General features: G+C 38.9%; 1 protein-coding gene across 1 annotated transcript in view; it reads left to right on the top strand.

The window, feature by feature from the left end:
* Positions 1-16874, top strand: part of LOC129247091 (dual oxidase) — an 82836-nt gene extending 65962 nt beyond the window's left edge. The window contains exons 3-13 of the mRNA XM_054886012.1: positions 668-748; positions 6233-6582; positions 6686-6890; positions 6961-7364; positions 7423-7700; positions 9505-11153; positions 11215-11338; positions 11419-11669; positions 11974-12806; positions 12875-13003; positions 16215-16874. Coding sequence (XP_054741987.1) covers positions 668-748; positions 6233-6582; positions 6686-6890; positions 6961-7364; positions 7423-7700; positions 9505-11153; positions 11215-11338; positions 11419-11669; positions 11974-12806; positions 12875-13003; positions 16215-16343 — 4433 coding nt within the window. The 3' untranslated portion in view covers positions 16344-16874. The remainder of the gene's footprint in view (positions 1-667; positions 749-6232; positions 6583-6685; positions 6891-6960; positions 7365-7422; positions 7701-9504; positions 11154-11214; positions 11339-11418; positions 11670-11973; positions 12807-12874; positions 13004-16214) is intronic.
* Positions 16875-18499: the final 1625 nt, after the last annotated feature.

Below are 18499 nucleotides of genomic sequence, written 5' to 3'. Positions count from 1 at the left end.
TTGTTGAAAGGATTTTTTATTATTTTAATCTGGTAGATAATTTCATGGCATTTATTTTTTGAATATGATATCCGCCATATGTCCACTACAGCTACGAGTTGCATGGTCCATTCGATCAGTCCAATTTTTGACTACATTTTTCACTAAATCTGTCCGTATGGCGTCAATGGTGCCTTGAATATTGAAATAAGTCAGTTGTTAAGCGCACTGTATGGCAAGTTGCGCCGTCTTCTTGAAACCAAATGTGGTCGATATATAGCGGACTAATTTTGGAAATAAAAATTCAGTCAGCATGGCTCGATAGCGCTCGCCATGCACCGTAACGGCAGCTCCTTCCTCATTTCAAAAGAAATGAGCCTCCAGTGCTCTATGAACTTTCGCGAACAGATTTATTTATTTTTGTTCAAAGTAAATTTCCACAATTTGGAAGCGTTGTTCTGTCGATAAACGATTAATGATGACTTGCCAAACCCTACTGAACAGAAATGTCAACACAGTATGCCATACTCAGCTGTCAAATCATATTATATGTAGTTATCGATATTGATGCAACTAAAAAAACACCCGATGGATTGTAAATCTACAATCATTTTATATAAATTATTATATTTATAATATATTTACGATACACATAAATAAAATAACAAAATTTCCTTTTCACTTTCAGATAAAATGTACAGTTTAACAGAAAAACAACGCTACGATGGCTGGTATAACAATTTAGCGCATCCAGACTGGGGATCTGTTGGTGAGTACAAATATATAAAATAAAATATATTATATACAGAGATATGTATGTTTGTAAGTAAAAACAGTTGGCAACACACATCTGGTAGACGAGACACGTTCTAAATTTACAATTTCGTAATTTCATATGAATTATGAAACATTCCAGCAACAGGCCGTGACGTTGACCCGAGTTCCCTTTCTAGCTACGCTTGCACTTATTACACCCAGCTACATATTATTTAAATTCATTTTAATGTAAAAAATCTTAACTTCACATAGCTGATTGATGCTTCATACAGAGCTGTCCACATGCTGCGACTTAACTGATTTGCATATTCGTGTGGAACGTGGCTGGTGTACAGTAAAAAATATGTTCATTAGCAGATCGTGACAAGAATTTGCTTTGCGATCACTTCAGGCATCGGCGGTCGACTAATGGACTTTTAAATACTTCTTAACACCTTCAAAGGGTTTAGTTGTCAGCTTTCTCGCTGCTGGCAGTTCACATCCTCATTGAGTTTACTTTTACTACATACATTCTTTAACACTGCTTTTTATCAGAAATCAATGAAAGCAAACTTAGCTTTTCACGTGTGCATTTAACGCTAAGTGAGCTTTAAAAGCAATTGATTATGATAAGTGAAAGAAGAAATTAAGAAAACTAACTACCGCAAACAGAAAGCCATTACAGGGGCTAGTGAGGGAAGGTTAAATAGCTGTAGTGAAAGAAGGAGCACGCTTAGACAGAGACGTCCATAAAATATATAAATATTAATGTGAAAGTTTATTTGTAGTTTATAGTTAACAAAGCCGTTCATTCGAAGGCGTTGAAATTTTAAAGAGCTGTTGTGAGTACACCTGAGAAGGTTTCCGAATAGAAGTTACGAAAAATCATATTACGGTTCAATTTGGTTCATATTCGGTTTATGTGTAAACCAATCAAAAGTAAATGTCTTTGAAAAACCTGAACACGTTGGGAGGAGATACTCTAAAAAATCTTTTAATGGACCGATTTGGGCCATATTTCGGCCTTCATACTTAAAAAGAAATACTTATGCTCGAACATAATTAATCCGATTTTATTTGCACCCACTGGTTGGTATTGGAGACGAGATATTCATAGAAATCGTTTTAATAATCCGAAAGCTCAGGGTTTTTAAATTCTGTATTCTCTGTGTACCGCCATAAAACTACGACACTTTGTTAAGGGTATGTCGTAGGGTGGTGACTATGAGATAGTCCAGAGAAACAGATTGGAATCTTTAGTGACAGTCAGGTTGCACTGAAAGCCCTGGAGCTAACCTCAAAGATTGTTCAAAAATGTAAGAAGAAGCTTAATTCTGTTGCAAGTCAGAATAAGCTTATGCTTATATAGGTTCTAGAACATTGCGGTGTTCAAGACAATGAAATTGTCGATGAATTGGCCAACTGTGGATCAGCGGTTACCCCACAGGGACCAGAGCCAATAATCGGAATCAGATTATGTATGCAATTTACATAAAGGCAAGCCCAAACAGAAAACTGTCGAAGTTTAATCTAAAACTTGGAAGAAAAGATGTTCGGTTGATGGTCGGTATTGTTACAGCACACAATCCATGGGGTCAGCATAGGAATCGGAATCCTTGAGGACCCGATTTGTCTGACTTACTTAGAGAAGGCGAAGAGCACTGAGCATTTTCTCTGTGGATATCCTGCATTTGCTAGAGCAAGGCTACGAATTTCGGGTTCCGATTTCATGAGAATGAGTAATATTAGTTCTCTCAAACTGGTGGAAATTTTCAGATTTGCCAAGGAATCTGGAAAGTTCTAACAGGTCCAGCTACCTCTACTTATATATCTCTATTTTATCCTATGTCTCTCTTTCTGTTCTCTTTTCCTCCTTGAGTAGCTATCCTTTTACTTTCCAGAGCTTTGACTATAATGGGCCTGAGTGTTTTAAGGGTTAATCTCTCGGTGCTTCTTGGCTCGACTTTTTCAAATTTCAATTTCAATTTTGCTCTTAAACTAGAGCGTAACAACCTCACTCAAATATTTTGGACAGAGTCGGAATTGCAACGCCCAGAAGGACGAAATTACGAATTACATTTCGATCTTGATTGAAGGACCCTGTTGTACACGAACGTATAATATTGAATTGTAAATTTTGGTTCAGTCTTTGTGTAATGCAAAAAATAATAAATATCCAAGTTCGTAGTCATTCAAAATTCATATTCTGCCAGCAGCCTTCACCCTAGATAGGTAAGTAGCAGTGGCAGTCGGTCTTTAGATTATATCCCTTGCCTGCTACTCCTCGTTAAACAACTTTGTTTCAAGTGCGAACCCATTTATTAGGCTGACATTAGAAGATAGATAAGAGTTTATTAAGTAGAAAACGTTACAATATTTATGTTATCGCACAATTTACAGAATATGATATAAATCTTAATTCTACATCATTATATTTGTATATTTATCACAGGTTTGGTTTTTTAAACGATTTTTTCTTTTTTTCGAAGGAAAAAACTACTATGAAAAACCTCCGCTATACATCTTACAAGCTAGGGTTAATCTGTACGCTGACATTAATATCTCAAAATCATCAAAAACGATTGGCCAAAGTATTCACTCTTCCTCCTCCTCCTTCTTGCAGCTTCTACAGTAGTTAAAATTAGGTCCTTTCAATCTTTGAGCATGTCTGATCAAAGTAACTAGAATAGAGACGTTTTTCCTTGACCGATTAAGTAGCGTCTGACGTCACAATTTGGCCAGATTCTCCTATCCCGTGTTGGTTAAAGTGACAATGCTACTTCTTAAATGCCGTTTTGGGGTATACCTACCATACTCCATACCAAGAGGGAGTCGAGTGGCAGTGCCATTTCTCGCTAATTTGTCTGCCTTACAATTTCCTGTTATGTCACTATGCCCTGGCCCCTTATCAAATGAATAAGAAAATATTCTGCCATCTTGTTAAGAGATGCCTGGCATTTGCGAGCAATGATGGAGTTAGTGGCAACCGAATCGAGGGATTTAATTGCCGCTTGGCTATTAGAATAAATATAGACTTCTCTAAAGGTAGTCACATTTTTGCCAAATCAGCCAGCTACCTCAGTAATGACTAGAATTTCAGCCTAAAATAAACTACAGTGATTAGGAAGACGAGCCGAAACGCTTACGGTTAGCTTCTTACAGTAGACACCAAAGCCAACTTTAGCGTCAAGCTTTGAGTCAACAGTAAAAAACCATAAGCAGTTTTTCCGGCCAGGTATATTATCAACCCATTCACGTCTAGCTGGAATTCTAGTACTAAGTAACCTATTAAAAATAATTCACCTTAAATTCAATTAGATTTTAGGTATTTCTAAGAGAATCTGATTATTATGCTCTCGAGTTAAGATAAAATTGAAAATGCTTAGTTCAGAGATTTAGCAAGAAAGTGAAGTCGCTGGTAATATCTAGTATTATATATAAATGCCGTTACATCCTTTGTTGACTGTTTGGCCGAGCTGCTCCTCAAATTTGTGGTATGCGCCGTGAAGTTTTTTTAGAAATGGAGGGGTCAACAGCCGCCAAACGGGAGATAGATTTTTATGAGAAGCTTTTATATAGTCTGGTGACGGGTGGGCGCTATTATAAACAAATTTCTATTATTTGATATTTCATGCTACAGCTAGGTTCAAGCCCGAACCCTCCCGAATGACAATCACATCCAAACCTATTCGGTTACTGCGGTCGCCACCCTTTTTTTTATTTGTTCTGGAAAGCAAGGAACAATAGCGGCGAGCAAAAAGCATGACCTTGTTAAGAATTGCAGAAAGGAAACCTGATAGCAGAATGCTTTAAACTTTGTTCCGCAAAAGCGGCATAGGAGTAAATATTGAGAAGTATGATCCTCATCATCCTCCATTAAAATACCGCTAAAGCCTCTCGAGAGATACAGCTGAAAGTCTACATGTGTTCGCCCATTGCTTGCTGAACTGGCACGCGGTCAACCTGCCCAAGATCTCCGCAGATAACCAGAGAAAGCCTTGTCTAGCATTGCACGGGACAACCAAACGCTCGTCAGCCATCAGCGGTTTAAGGCAGTCCCGCCTAGTGCCGAAATATTTAGATACGACAGAAATGGAAGTCTTGCGACAAAAGGAGATACATTTTTACCAAGTTAAGTTTCAACTTGGTAAAAATGTATCTTCTTAAAAGATACTACACTAGCACCCAGCCCATCTACTGCTGCTTTAATAGTGGCCAACTTCGCTTTGATAACACAGAAGTGATCCAAAAGCCTGAATAAAAAGATAAATTAAATTTTATCGTCCACACATTTTCCAATAGTCACTTGAAAATCATTGAATGTACTTGACTTGGTTTTAAAACTATTTTCTAGTTGATGTGGCGTGATCGGATTTGTCCAATCAGAATTCGATCATGCAAAGCATCCTTAATAATATGATGATGTTAACCATGGCTTTTTATTCTGTTCATGACATTGGCAATGAAGGCGTCTAATTATGATTGTTTTTGCGTTTGCTTGGCTATAGCTTCTTATTACCCTGCGGCTTATTAGTTTGTTATGGGACTTGTTGACTATCCAATTATTTAGAAGGTCAAGTTTGCAATAAATTTATTGTTCATTGATAGCTGGTGTCTGGTTGACTAAAATATCGGGTTGATAGTATTTTTTGCAGCTATTACTGTTATTGATCTGGTGGTGTCTCAGCAACAGGCAAATAATCCAGGTGACGTAGAGGACGCGCATACACTTATTTGTAGCTAAATCAAACGGATTCTGAAGTACATTTGACGGTTTGAAAACGTATAGACAGTTCATTAATAAAAGCTAGTCTATTTTTATCATCACACTGGCGATAAATTGTGAGGCAATTTTACCATTGTTGAAGATATTTCTTATATATAACAGTGTAAATGCTAAAGAACTACAAGTAGAAGTCTCAGGCAGGCGAAGTAATGTTGTTGTTGGGTTGATAAGACATTATGTTAAATAGTCATAAATACTTACATCAGTTATTTACAGTAAATGCTCGTATATAGAGTCAGGGTCTTAACCAGAAAGAAATTGAATCACTTCATCTCTTGTGCATTCAAAACTCTAAGTGGAAGGAATTCATTTCTTATGCAGATTTTAGCTATCATTAGGGAGCCTAAATATCTCATTGCGGCATACAAAAGGCCTTTTAGCTCACAGTGGTGCATTGTTCTGCTACATCCAATTTTCTATCTAGCTATACTCCGATCCAATTAAATGCATAATAAAAGAGCATACGATTCCAGATCTTAATAGAGATTGACAACAAAGCCAAGCCAAGAATTTATTTGGGTCCAGTAGATGTCGTCAGCGTTATTTTTAGTATAACCGAAAATATTTACGCACAAGCAATCTACTTTACTACACTTTACTGTGAGATCATCTATAAAATTTTGTAAAGAATTTTTTTTCATTAATTTCTAACCTCTATTTATCTTATGCTCAACAACACTAATTTCCATTAATTTTATTTCATTTTTGCAGATAGTCACTTGGTGCGGAAGGCGCCTCCTTCGTATTCCGATGGGGTCTACGCTATGGCCGGTTCAAATCGTCCGTCCACGCGTCGACTGAGCCGATTATTCATGGGCGGCCGAGATGGTTTAGCGTCCAAGCACAATCGCACAGCCTTTTTGGCGTTTTTTGGTCAAGTGGTGGCCAATGAAATTGTGATGGCTTCCGAATCGGGTTGCCCCATTGAAATGCATCGTATTGAAATAGAAAAATGTGATGAAATGTACGATCGTGAATGCCGCGGCGACCGTTATATACCGTTCCATCGCGCTGCATACGATCGTGATACAGGACAGAGCCCGAATGCACCCCGTGAACAGGTAAGTTTGTGTGCGCAGAAGTGTAAGAAATAAACAGATATTTCAGCATTTTTGCATTTGAACTTTATTTATCACCCAACCAAAAATTGCCTACACTTCGCAGATAAATCAAATGACTGCTTGGATTGATGGCAGTTTCATTTACAGCACCTCGGAGGCGTGGCTCAATGCTATGCGGTCGTTTCACAATGGCACTCTTCTGACGGAAAAAGGTGGCAAAATGCCAATTAAGAATACAATGCGTGTGCCTCTCTTCAACAATCCAGCCCCAAATGTGATGAAGATGCTAAGTCCAGAGCGTTTATTTTGTAAGTTTGTTTTCTGTTTTAAGCAAATAAGTGCTCATTTTTTCATTTCGGCGTTTTGTTTACTCCTCAGTGCTTGGTGACCCGCGAACAAATCAAAATCCCGCTGTACTTTCCTTTGGCATACTATTTCTACGTTGGCACAATACACTCGCGCAACGCATCAAGCGAGCCCATTCCGATTGGAGTGACGAGGATATTTTTCAGCGTGCCCGTCATATGGTCATCGCGAGTTTACAAAACATTATTATGTATGAGTACTTACCAGCTTTTCTCGGATCCGGTGTAAACCCCTACGAAGGTTACAAGCAAGAGATACATCCCGGTGTTGGTCATATTTTCCAAGCGGCTGCATTTCGTTTCGGGCATACAATGATACCACCTGGTATTTATCGTCGTGACGCCAAATGTAATTATAAGAAAACACCTATGGGTTATCCAGCAATACGATTATGTTCCACTTGGTGGGACTCGAGTGTAAGTTACTTACTAAGGAGTATTTTAAATTGGTTCTTATAGTTTTTTCTTCCTCCAGGATTTCTTCACAGATACCACGCTCGAAGAGGTGCTACTGGGTATGGCATCACAAATTGCGGAACGTGAAGATCCTGTGCTGTGCACAGATGTACGTGATAAGCTGTTCGGACCCATGGAGTTCACGCGTCGCGACTTGGGTGCTTTGAATATCATGCGAGGACGTGATAATGGTCTGCCGGACTACAATACGGCGCGTGAAGCTTTTGGGCTACCTCGACGTAATGATTGGAAGGAAATCAATCCAGAACTGTTTGAGAAAAATCCCGATTTATTAAGGTACGAATAATTACAACGTTTACGACCCTCCTAACTTAAAGGAAAGAGTGGGAATGGGACGATGTAAGAAAAGGCGAGTTCGTCTATGTATACACGGATAGCTTAAACCTCGAGGGCAGGGTGGGGGGAGGTGTATATTCCGAACATCTGGAGATCTACTTTAATTTTCGGCTTCCCGACTACTGTAGTGTCTTTCAGGCTAAAATGAGGGCACTACTGAAAGCCGCGACACTGGTATAGTGTGATGGGATAGCTGGCGATGATATAATATATAGATTTTTACTAGTAGGCAGGCGGCGATAAAATCCCTCAAAAAGTAGTCGAAACCTCCATGGTAGCCAAGAATTGCGGCACATCTCTTAACGAGATGGCGGAGTGATTTCCATTGCGACATTGAGGGTAACTACAGGGCCGATGAACTAGCGAAACTTGGCACCAAGTTGACTATGAGTACACAGATAATGTCATAGGCATACCCTTACAGACTTGTAGGCTACTTCTTTTTGAGGAATGAAATGTCAGCAGTAACCGATAACTGTGGCCGACCCTTAGTGCTAAACACACAAAATCTATGCTAAATCGAAATAAGTTCAGTCTTAGCACATTGTTTTCCCTTATAACGTTCAATAGGCAACACCTAATAGGCAGACACGTCCAGAGAATGGCCGTGCAAAACATGACTTCAGCAGAAGCTGTCTAGATGAGGAAAGGCGATCTCGCACCTTCTACGCCACTGTCCTACTCTATCCAGATGTATATTTCTCACTTTAGGCAATTTTTTAATTAATTGGAAGATCTGAGTACTGTGGAAATCAGGAATCTCTCTAATTTTTGAAAATACACACTGGTTTTAGGAGATATAAAGACAAGTTCCTCGCGCGGCAGCACAGTGAGCAATGAGCCTGTGTGTGCCCCATAATGGACAGCCGCTTCAACCTAACCTAACGTGAGTATAGTACCAATTTTAAAAATCACCTTGAGGGTCAACACGAGCTAGGTTTGATCCTATTATATCTATAAGAGGAACTAGATTCTAGACTCAATATTGAAAATAATTTTCATAGGCTGTATCAGTTAAAAGAGTGTTCCAAAAATCTCAGTTAATCCTCCTAAATTTCATGTAACAGGATATTAAAACGTAAATATAAATAGAGAGCAAATTTGAAAAATAAACAGATACTGATTCTAAGGAATTAAATAGATTATTCATTGGATATGGATATGTGACTGAAATATAGTGTAATTCTTAGATGCATAAAATAAAGTTTTATGTTAGTTTTATGAACCCAATGGTACCAAATTACAAATTTCCCTTGAAAGATCTACTTACAAGGACAATCATGATTTTGAACCACTAAAGTACAGGGCAATTAAAAACAAAAAAAAATACTCTGACCCTCGTTGAACAAAGAGAGCCGTATTTACTTTCTGATATGAAACTAGACACTGGGAACATCACGTCATATTGCTGGCAGACCTAAGGGTTTACCTGGAAGTATTCTTAAATCAACACTTATTTTCTTAATGCCCGGCTGTGATAAATGCACTCTCTTAAAATGTGATTGGAGTGATTGACGAAGTGTTTAAGATACTGTTAGAAGTAAAATTAGTGTAAATTAGTTGGCTTGGGTATCACTCTAGCCATTTGAGAAGACCGTCTACTCTAACTTAATACCCATTTGTAGCTAAAGTAATCGTTATTATTCAAACTATCAACCAATTATTTTTATTATTGAATATACTTTCATTATTATTGGACTAAATCGCAAGAACTTTTCTAATAAAAAAACTCAAACCTTTCCAGAATGCTGATCTCTGCCTACAACAGTCGTCTGGATGACGTGGACGTCTATGTTGGAGGCATGCTCGAGTCGTACGGTCAACCTGGCGAGTTCTTCACAGTTATAATAAAGGAACAATTCGAGCGTTTACGTGACGCTGATCGATTTTGGTTCGAAAACGAACGAAATGGTATTTTTACACGAGAAGAAATCGAAGATTTGCGCAAGATAACCATGTGGGACGTTATAGTAAATAGCACAGACATCAATGACTCCGACATACAACACGATGTATTCATGTGGCGCGAGGGTGACCCCTGCCCACAGCCCATGCAGTTGAATGCTTCGGAATTGGAACCTTGCCAATACCTTGAGGGCTACGATTACTTCTCCGGCTCGGAGTTAATGTTTATTTACGCATGCGTATTTCTCGGATTTGTGCCCATACTATGCGCTGGAGCTGGCTACTGCGTAGTGAAATTGCAGAATAGCAAAAGGCGCAAGCTAAAGATACGTCAAGAAGCTTTGCGTTCAGCACAAAATAAAGGTTCTGTTGATAAGATGTTGGCACGTGAATGGTTACATGCGAATCACAAACGGTTGGTGACTGTAAAATTTGGACCGGAGGCGGCTATCTACACAGTGGATAGGAAGGGCGAAAAGTTACGCTCTTTCAGTTTGAAGAATGTGGATGTGGTGACAGTGGAAGAATCGTCAACAAATCATATAAAGAAAAAGCCATACATATTACTGCGTGTACCCAACGACCATGATTTGGTGCTAGAACTAGAATCCTATGGCGCGAGACGTAAGTTTGTTAAGAAGCTGGAAGACTTTCTCTTTCTGCATAAAAAGGAAATGACATTGGTAGAAGTGAACCGCGAGATCATGCTAGCACGCGCTGAAACCCGAGAAAGACGCCAGAAACGACTGGAGTACTTCTTCCGCGAAGCATATGCGCTAACATTTGGCTTACGACCGGGCGAACGGCGACGCCGCTCCGACGCCTCCACTGATGGAGAAGTAATGACTGTTATGCGCACCAGTCTCTCGAAGGCGGAATTTGCAGCTGCATTAGGCATGAAACCGAACGATATGTTCGTACGCAAGATGTTTAATATTGTTGATAAAGATCAAGATGGGCGCATAAGCTTTCAGGAGTTTCTCGAGACTGTTGTATTGTTCTCGCGCGGCAAGACGGACGATAAGCTGCGAATTATCTTCGATATGTGCGACAATGATCGCAATGGTGTAATCGATAAGGGTGAGTTGAGCGAAATGATGCGCTCGTTAGTGGAGATGGCGCGTACTACCAGCTTGGGTGATGATCAAGTAACCGAACTAATTGATGGCATGTTCCAAGACGTGGGACTTGAGCACAAAAATCACTTGACATACCAGGATTTCAAGTTAATGATGAAAGAATATAAGGGCGATTTTGTAGCAATCGGCTTGGACTGCAAAGGTGCAAAACAGAATTTTCTCGACACTTCAACAAATGTGGCGCGCATGACTTCATTCAATATCGAGCCAATGCAGGAGAAACCGAGACATTGGATGCAAGAGAAGTGGGATAGCTATATAACATTCTTGGAAGAGAACAGACAAAATATATTTTATTTATTTCTTTTTTACGTCATTACGATTGTGTTGTTCGTAGAGCGCTTCATACGTGAGTAGATAATGAACTGAGTGGGTGAAGACAATATTATAATTAATGTTAATATTTACAGACTACTCCTTCATGGCTGAGCACACGGATCTGCGACACATTATGGGCGTGGGTATTGCCATAACACGTGGCTCAGCGGCTTCGTTGTCTTTCTGCTATTCCTTACTGTTGCTCACAATGTCCAGGTGAGTTTCGATGACCGGAAATTTACATGTTTAATATCGATTTTTATATTGAAAAACTCATATAATTTGCGCCTTTTCAGAAACCTCATTACCAAGTTGAAGGAGTTTCCCATACAGCAGTACATTCCACTCGATGCGCACATACAATTCCACAAAATCGCAGCTTGTACTGCACTCTTTTTCTCGGTGCTGCACACCATTGGCCACATAGTCAATTTTTATCACGTCTCCACGCAATCCCATGAGAATTTACGGTGCCTTACGCGTGAGGTACACTTCGCCTCCGACTACAAACCAGACATCTCTTTCTGGCTGTTCCAGACAGTTACCGGTAAGCTTTCAGACATATTCAGCAAAGCGAGTCATAATCCAAAAAATCGAGAAATTTCCAGAAAAATGGCTTCAAATTTTTAAATTTACGATATCTCACCAAGTAAAAGCAACGACACATTTTCATCTAATTAGTTACTATTACCAGATATCCCCTTGGACTTTTTAGAGAACATAATCGAAAGTGTAAATTTTTGCAATAATTATCTAAAATCCAATTTTTTGGATTATGACGTTCTTGCAGCAAACGAGCAAAATGTATTCTAGCCAATATTTATATTTCAACTCAATGTTTGTATTTCCAGGCATCACTGGCGTTCTACTATTTATTGTCATGTGTATCATTTTCGTTTTCGCTCATCCAACTGTGCGCAAAAAGGCCTACAAATTTTTCTGGAACACTCATCAATTATACATTGGACTGTATTTGCTTTCACTCATCCACGGCTTGGCGCGTATCACTGGACCTCCACGCTTCTGGATGTTCTTCCTGGGGCCTGGTATTATTTATACGCTTGACAAGATCGTCTCTCTACGCACCAAATATATGGCACTGGACGTTATAGAGACTGATCTGCTACCTTCAGACGTCATCAAAATTAAGTTCTATCGTCCACCTAATCTTAAGTATCTCTCGGGTCAGTGGGTGCGCTTATCTTGCACTGCTTTTCGGCCACACGAAATGCACAGCTTCACGTTGACCTCGGCGCCTCATGAAAATTTCCTTAGTTGTCATATAAAAGCGCAGGGCCCTTGGACTTGGAAACTGCGTAATTACTTTGATCCATGTAATTACAATCCGGAAGACCAACCAAAAATACGTATTGAAGGACCCTTTGGCGGTGGCAATCAGGACTGGTACAAGTTCGAGGTAGCGGTAATGGTAGGCGGTGGCATTGGTGTCACGCCGTATGCATCTATGCTGAACGACCTTGTGTTCGGTACGAGCACGAATCGATACTCGGGTGTAGCGTGCAAGAAAGTATACTTCCTTTGGATTTGCCCTTCGCATAAACATTTCGAATGGTTCATTGATGTATTACGCGATGTGGAAAAGAAGGATGTCACAAATGTGTTGGAAATACACATTTTTATAACACAATTTTTCCACAAATTCGATCTGAGAACCACCATGCTGGTGAGTTGTGCGACTTTAGTTACAATCCTTAATGAGATCTTCACATATTTTTCATTTGCTTTTTACAGTATATTTGCGAGAATCACTTCCAGCGTCTATCGAAAACGTCAATTTTCACGGGTCTCAAGGCGGTAAATCATTTCGGTCGACCTGATATGTCAAGCTTTTTGAAATTCGTGCAAAAAAAGCATTCATATGTAAGTATAATAAGCCAATATGAAACAACGAGTGCGAAGAAAATTATACCCAATTATTAAGAAAATTGCCGATCTTTTAGAATAACATATAGCAAAATTCGTGATTTTTTATGGAAATAATCGTCCGAACACTCGACAATTCAAAGGTTGGTGCAAAAGAAATTGGTTCCGTCGAGTATAGAAAAAGGACTGGCAGATAAAAAACTGGACTTCTTTTTTCTGTGTTAGTTATTATACTCTAGCACCACATGAACGATATAACTGGCGCATCAATCATTTGTTAGGTGCTTTGCTGACCAACTCCGCTAGTTTGTTAGTTAGATCTTCAGTCTTATACCGCCTTCAAACGGCAGATGGTGTTTCATGAGAGGTTTTTTAATGACAGAAATATATTCAGAAACAATTTTTACCATCACTTGATGTTTTTCAGTCGCAGTGATAACAATAACCTATCCTCTTCATATTCCCAATCACATTTTTTTTTGAAAGTCAGCGAGAGCTCTAAATTTAAACCACAATGGGATGCAAAGTAGGATGGAAGAAGTAAGCCACGATATAGTGGGGCCTCCAGAATCCATGCCCCTGCCGCCGAAGCGGGTGGATTGCCACTTGAGTGGAATCCACCTGGAGTAATATCCTCTGTTTTGTCCATTACCAAGGATGGTTTTTAGTCGGGACGCCTCCCTAGCCAGTTTGGTTCGCGGATGGCACCCTGATTCTATGCCAACTTTGAGTCATCACACGAGTGTTGAGCCCACCCCATCAGGGAAGGCCACTCGTCTGATGTCAGGGCTTTCCAATCCACCATCTGAGACGCGCCCGATGGGAGACCAGGCAACTCCACACGGGTTGTGAACACGTACTAAATTATTGGAAATAATATAAATATCTTCACATGGTAATGCTTGTACGGGTTAGGCTAAGGCCTTTATGCACTGCGACCAGACTGATCTATTATGCGCCCCCAAGTGCTTAATTTTAATTATTTAGTATTGCGAAGAATCGAACCAGCTCATTAGGGAGCATTTGTAAGTCTGCATCCTCTAGTTGGTACGAGCCCAGGATTCTGTGTCTCCTGTGACCTAACGCTTCACAATTAGTGATTAGGTGTTCTATGGATTTCTCTTCATCGCAGCAGAACCTGCATAAACTCATCCCATAGTCATATAGTAGTGAAATGTTTATTGCAGGCAAAGTGGCATGTAAGTGCTCCACAGAGTAATCTAAGGCCCTTTTTATCTAAGGTTAGAGCATATTTTGCTGTGTTGATATTAAAGCTTAGGAACTTTTTGGCGTGATTAAGGCCGTTTGTACAGTTCCAATATTACCTGATTTTATTTTGGATCCATTTTATTTAACCATTTCACATGAACCATGGCCAAAGCAGAAACCGACGATAACTCTCAGTAATATTTTATCATCAACCCTCAAATTGTAGTTGAAATGAACAAAGGATGCCAAATGATGGAGGCTCAACATTGGTTTAACTTCAGTGTTTGAAAACTTTGCCAATATCTCACGGTCGCGCCCTTGAGGTCATATGCCAATATTGCTCGAAAGTGGAATTTTACATTGAAGTCGGGGACAAGTCGATTCCAAATAACACAAAATTTTTGGAGAGTATTCTCAATAAATTTTTTTTTATTTCGTTTTGGCCATTGTTCTTGAAAAAATAACAAACAACTTTGCTATATCCATTCGATGTAATCATGCGCCCAGTTTTACAGCATCTTCTCAAACTTTCTTCCAGCTCATGCTCTCTTTAATATAGATGCGGCTTTATTCTGAATACTGTATAGAGATTAATGTCAATATATTTCTATAAATCCATTTAATGCCCCGCATGCGATGGAACACTTGCCTCTCTTTCAACACTTTCCTCCCAAATAGCGTATTTTATGGCGTGTCTGTTGGGCCTCTTCAATAATGCTCGACAGTTTCCACCGGCTTTAGCAGAGTTCAGATTAAGTTGAGTTCGCCGAAACAGGTTTCAGAGGTCTTTAACTCGAGATTTATTCGAATCGTGCAATAAGATATTTTCACTCTTCGCTCGAGAAGAGCAAGACAACACTCCATCTTTGTGGAAAATACTAGAAAGAATTCTAGAAATAATTCGAAAGCCTAAAATTCAATAAGAGTCCAGAAGGTTTTCTATATAACCATCGAGTCACGAGAAACTTTACAAATCGGTTAAGCTTAATAAATTAAAATTAATAGAAAGATAGGATATCTATAAGTTTTTCTAATATAAATACGAATTCTATAGTGGGTCTAATGCTCCGTTAGTTATTCGCTACAAATCCATAAACTATGCATTAACAACAGAGTTTGGTCTTATCAAGTTGCTTAAAGAATACCTGGCATAAGGTGGCCACAGTAACTTAGTGTGCATGTGAGCGTACGTATGGTAGCGACTCAAGGAAGAGTGAGAAGTGAGAATAGCTTCGGCTGCCACATCATCGGGGAGTCTTCAACAGTATTTTGCTTGCTCATTACACACGTTTTCACACACGCGTCCAATCAGTCGTTGTGCAGACGGCAATGACATAACGTGAACGCGTTGATATTCTCGTTTATCACCAACACAATCTCAGTTTTATCGTAAACAAACCGCTTTCATGACCCCTGGTACGTCCAAGTTTGCTGGATTTACAAGGTTTGCTCATTAACTGTGGTAAAAAAGAAAATTGTAAGGAGAACTTCGACTGCCACGTCACAAGGGATTCGGCAGCCACATTCTGCACGATCATTTTACATGTATTCGTCCAATCATTCCTTGTTCGGATGGCAAGGAAGTGACATTATGTTGATTTTTTTCACATACCACCAATTTTTTGCAAGCACATCCCCTGTTACATCAGCCCATCAGCTGATTCTGTCAAATTCGATCAGAGCCGAATAACGGTATGCTATTGAGCACACCTTCTCAATTCAAATTCGCTGCAAGCCAGTTAACGATCTGATCTTGGCCACACCTCTAAAAATCTTCTCAGAATCATTGCATTTTTTTCGCAAAATAGTGTTCAGGACTAAGTGCTACAACTGTAGGTGACGATTTTATAGGAAAAAAATCAAGACACCAGATATTGGCAGAGAGCCCTGCCGAAAACTGATGAAGTTTTAAATGCCACATTTGTTCAATAATTATTATCTACGTACTATTCATAACTGCGGAATTCATTATTAATTTTTTTAATTTCTTCCCAACTAGGTATCGAAAATTGGCGTTTTTTCATGCGGCCCAAGGCCACTCACGAAGAGTATAATGTCCGCCTGTGATGAGGTGAATAAAACGCGCAAACTTCCATACTTCATACATCATTTCGAGAACTTCGGTTAAATTGAATTGTATTTTAAAGAGGTTTACATGGAAAAACAACAGTAATGCAATCATTATCGCAACACACAGCCTTCAACATCCACTCGTAACTCGAAAGCACCACTTGGTTCTGAGTCAGAGCTTACATTTTACTTTTTAAGTAATTTTTTAAAAATAATCGTCGTCATCCTTCGAACAAATAAAATGAAGAGGACTAAGCTTAAAATTAAATTAAATCTAATTAAAAATGATATTAGTCAAAATAGCGATTTTCCATTATTTCCATGAGTATGGAAATCTTCTCATTATGAATTTTTCTAGAGAAATTAAGAATTGTCATTGTATAGAATGTTTGCATATGTAGGTATGTATATGTATATACTATTACCACATACATCATCTTTTGTAAAAGTATTGGTACTCTTACTACTACTCCATAACAAACGATAGTTGTAATATTAATTATTTTACGACTTATTCTTTCAACTCAAGTTTATTTATTGAATCTCATTTGTTATCCCTTTGTAAAAATCTGATGTAATTATTTATTATATGAACTCATTAAATTTGTAGTATGAGATAAAAAATATAATGCAACGATATGTGTTTTATTACAGTTATGTACACTTCCCTCCGACAGTATTATTATATTTCTTTGCGGAACAATACAAAAAATTGAGAGAAAACCAGAACTTAGCATAATAACTGTTTTACCGTTTTGTTCTTTTTCATCTGCTTTAAATCAACCGAGTATAGATATATTTTGAAAAAAAAGCTCCATTGATCTGCTCCCAGCTAATGGCTTCAAACACTTTATACCCAATCCTAGTCAAACCCACAAAGTCGTTTCACCGTTCTATCAAACAGCCAAGACAAATGGAGTCTTCATACAGTGAGTGAAAAAAGTATTGGCACACTCGAAAAATCAAAGTTCTCAGTGGTATAACTTTTCTTCTAATGGAAGTATAACAAAATAGAAAACGTATCGTTACGTATCTGGACAAAAAAAAAAAATAATTTCCACTCAAGTTTACAAGCTCAACCTTGAAAGATAAAATAAGGCACAAATTCACATCAAAAAAGTATTGGCACAGGTAGCGTAATCAGCTTGCTCCATTGCAGCTGTAACGCGCTAATACTTTGTGCGTCTTCCTTTAGACTGAATTCCGGCCTGCAAACGTCTCTTCATACTATTTACCAGATTTGAAGTTTCGGAAGGTGTTATTTTATTCCATTCAGCAATTATTGCTTCTTTTAGAGAATCCTTTGACGTTATGTGGTGAGATCGTAACCTCCGTTCAAGAAGATGCCACACATGCTCAATACGCCCGCAAACCATCACATTTCCTCCACCGTGTTTAACTGTTTTGAGCAGGTTATTCTCTTGAAGCTCTTTATTTGGCTTTCACCAAATCTTTTATGCTCATTTGAATCAGATAATAAATTGAATTTTGATTCATCCAAAAAGCGTCGAGCTTATTTAAATGCTGTTTAGCAAATTCTAGCCTCTTTTTCTTCTTTACCTTCGATATGAAGGATTTGCGTCGAGGAACTCGGCCACGATACCCAGCCTTATATGGGTTATTCCGAAAAGTTTAGGGGTTAAAATTGATTTCAAATGAATTTTGCATGGTCTCGCAAAATTTGACAGCCGAAATTTTTGGATTTTGTGCCACCGTGGACACCACAATTCGCTCCTGTCGTTTGGCTAATTTTTTTGGGCGGCCAGATCTGCTCTCCGGAGCTATTTTGCCAGTATTGCAATAATACATAACGATGTTTCAAACGCTGGACCATGATTTATCGACAAGTTTGCCAATTTCGCGATAGGATTTTTTCTCAATACAGTCCCACGGTCCATTTTTGTCTATGAAAATAAAAAGAAACAAACACCAAACTTACAAATTTTCGCATTTTGGGTATAAAAAAGCACCAAATTTACTGCGAATAGCAAAGGATTGGCAACACTTCACAACTCAGCTAATGCGACGTCACGTACTCTCTTATGGGCGGAATTTTGTTTCTATCATTCTTGGGAAGGGAGATGCCAGCGGTCGGCAAAAATGAGATTGCATTGGTCGTATACGAAAAAATCAACGCAGCTACCGCACATGTTACGTCGTTGCCGTCCAAACTCTCTTTTTTTAAGTGAACCGCGCTCAGGAACACGTTTGAGC

This window comes from Anastrepha obliqua, chromosome 5 (assembly GCF_027943255.1).
Source record: "Anastrepha obliqua isolate idAnaObli1 chromosome 5, idAnaObli1_1.0, whole genome shotgun sequence".
Lineage (NCBI taxonomy): Eukaryota > Metazoa > Arthropoda > Insecta > Diptera > Tephritidae > Anastrepha > Anastrepha obliqua.
This window is presented reverse-complemented; position numbering and strand designations above follow the sequence as displayed.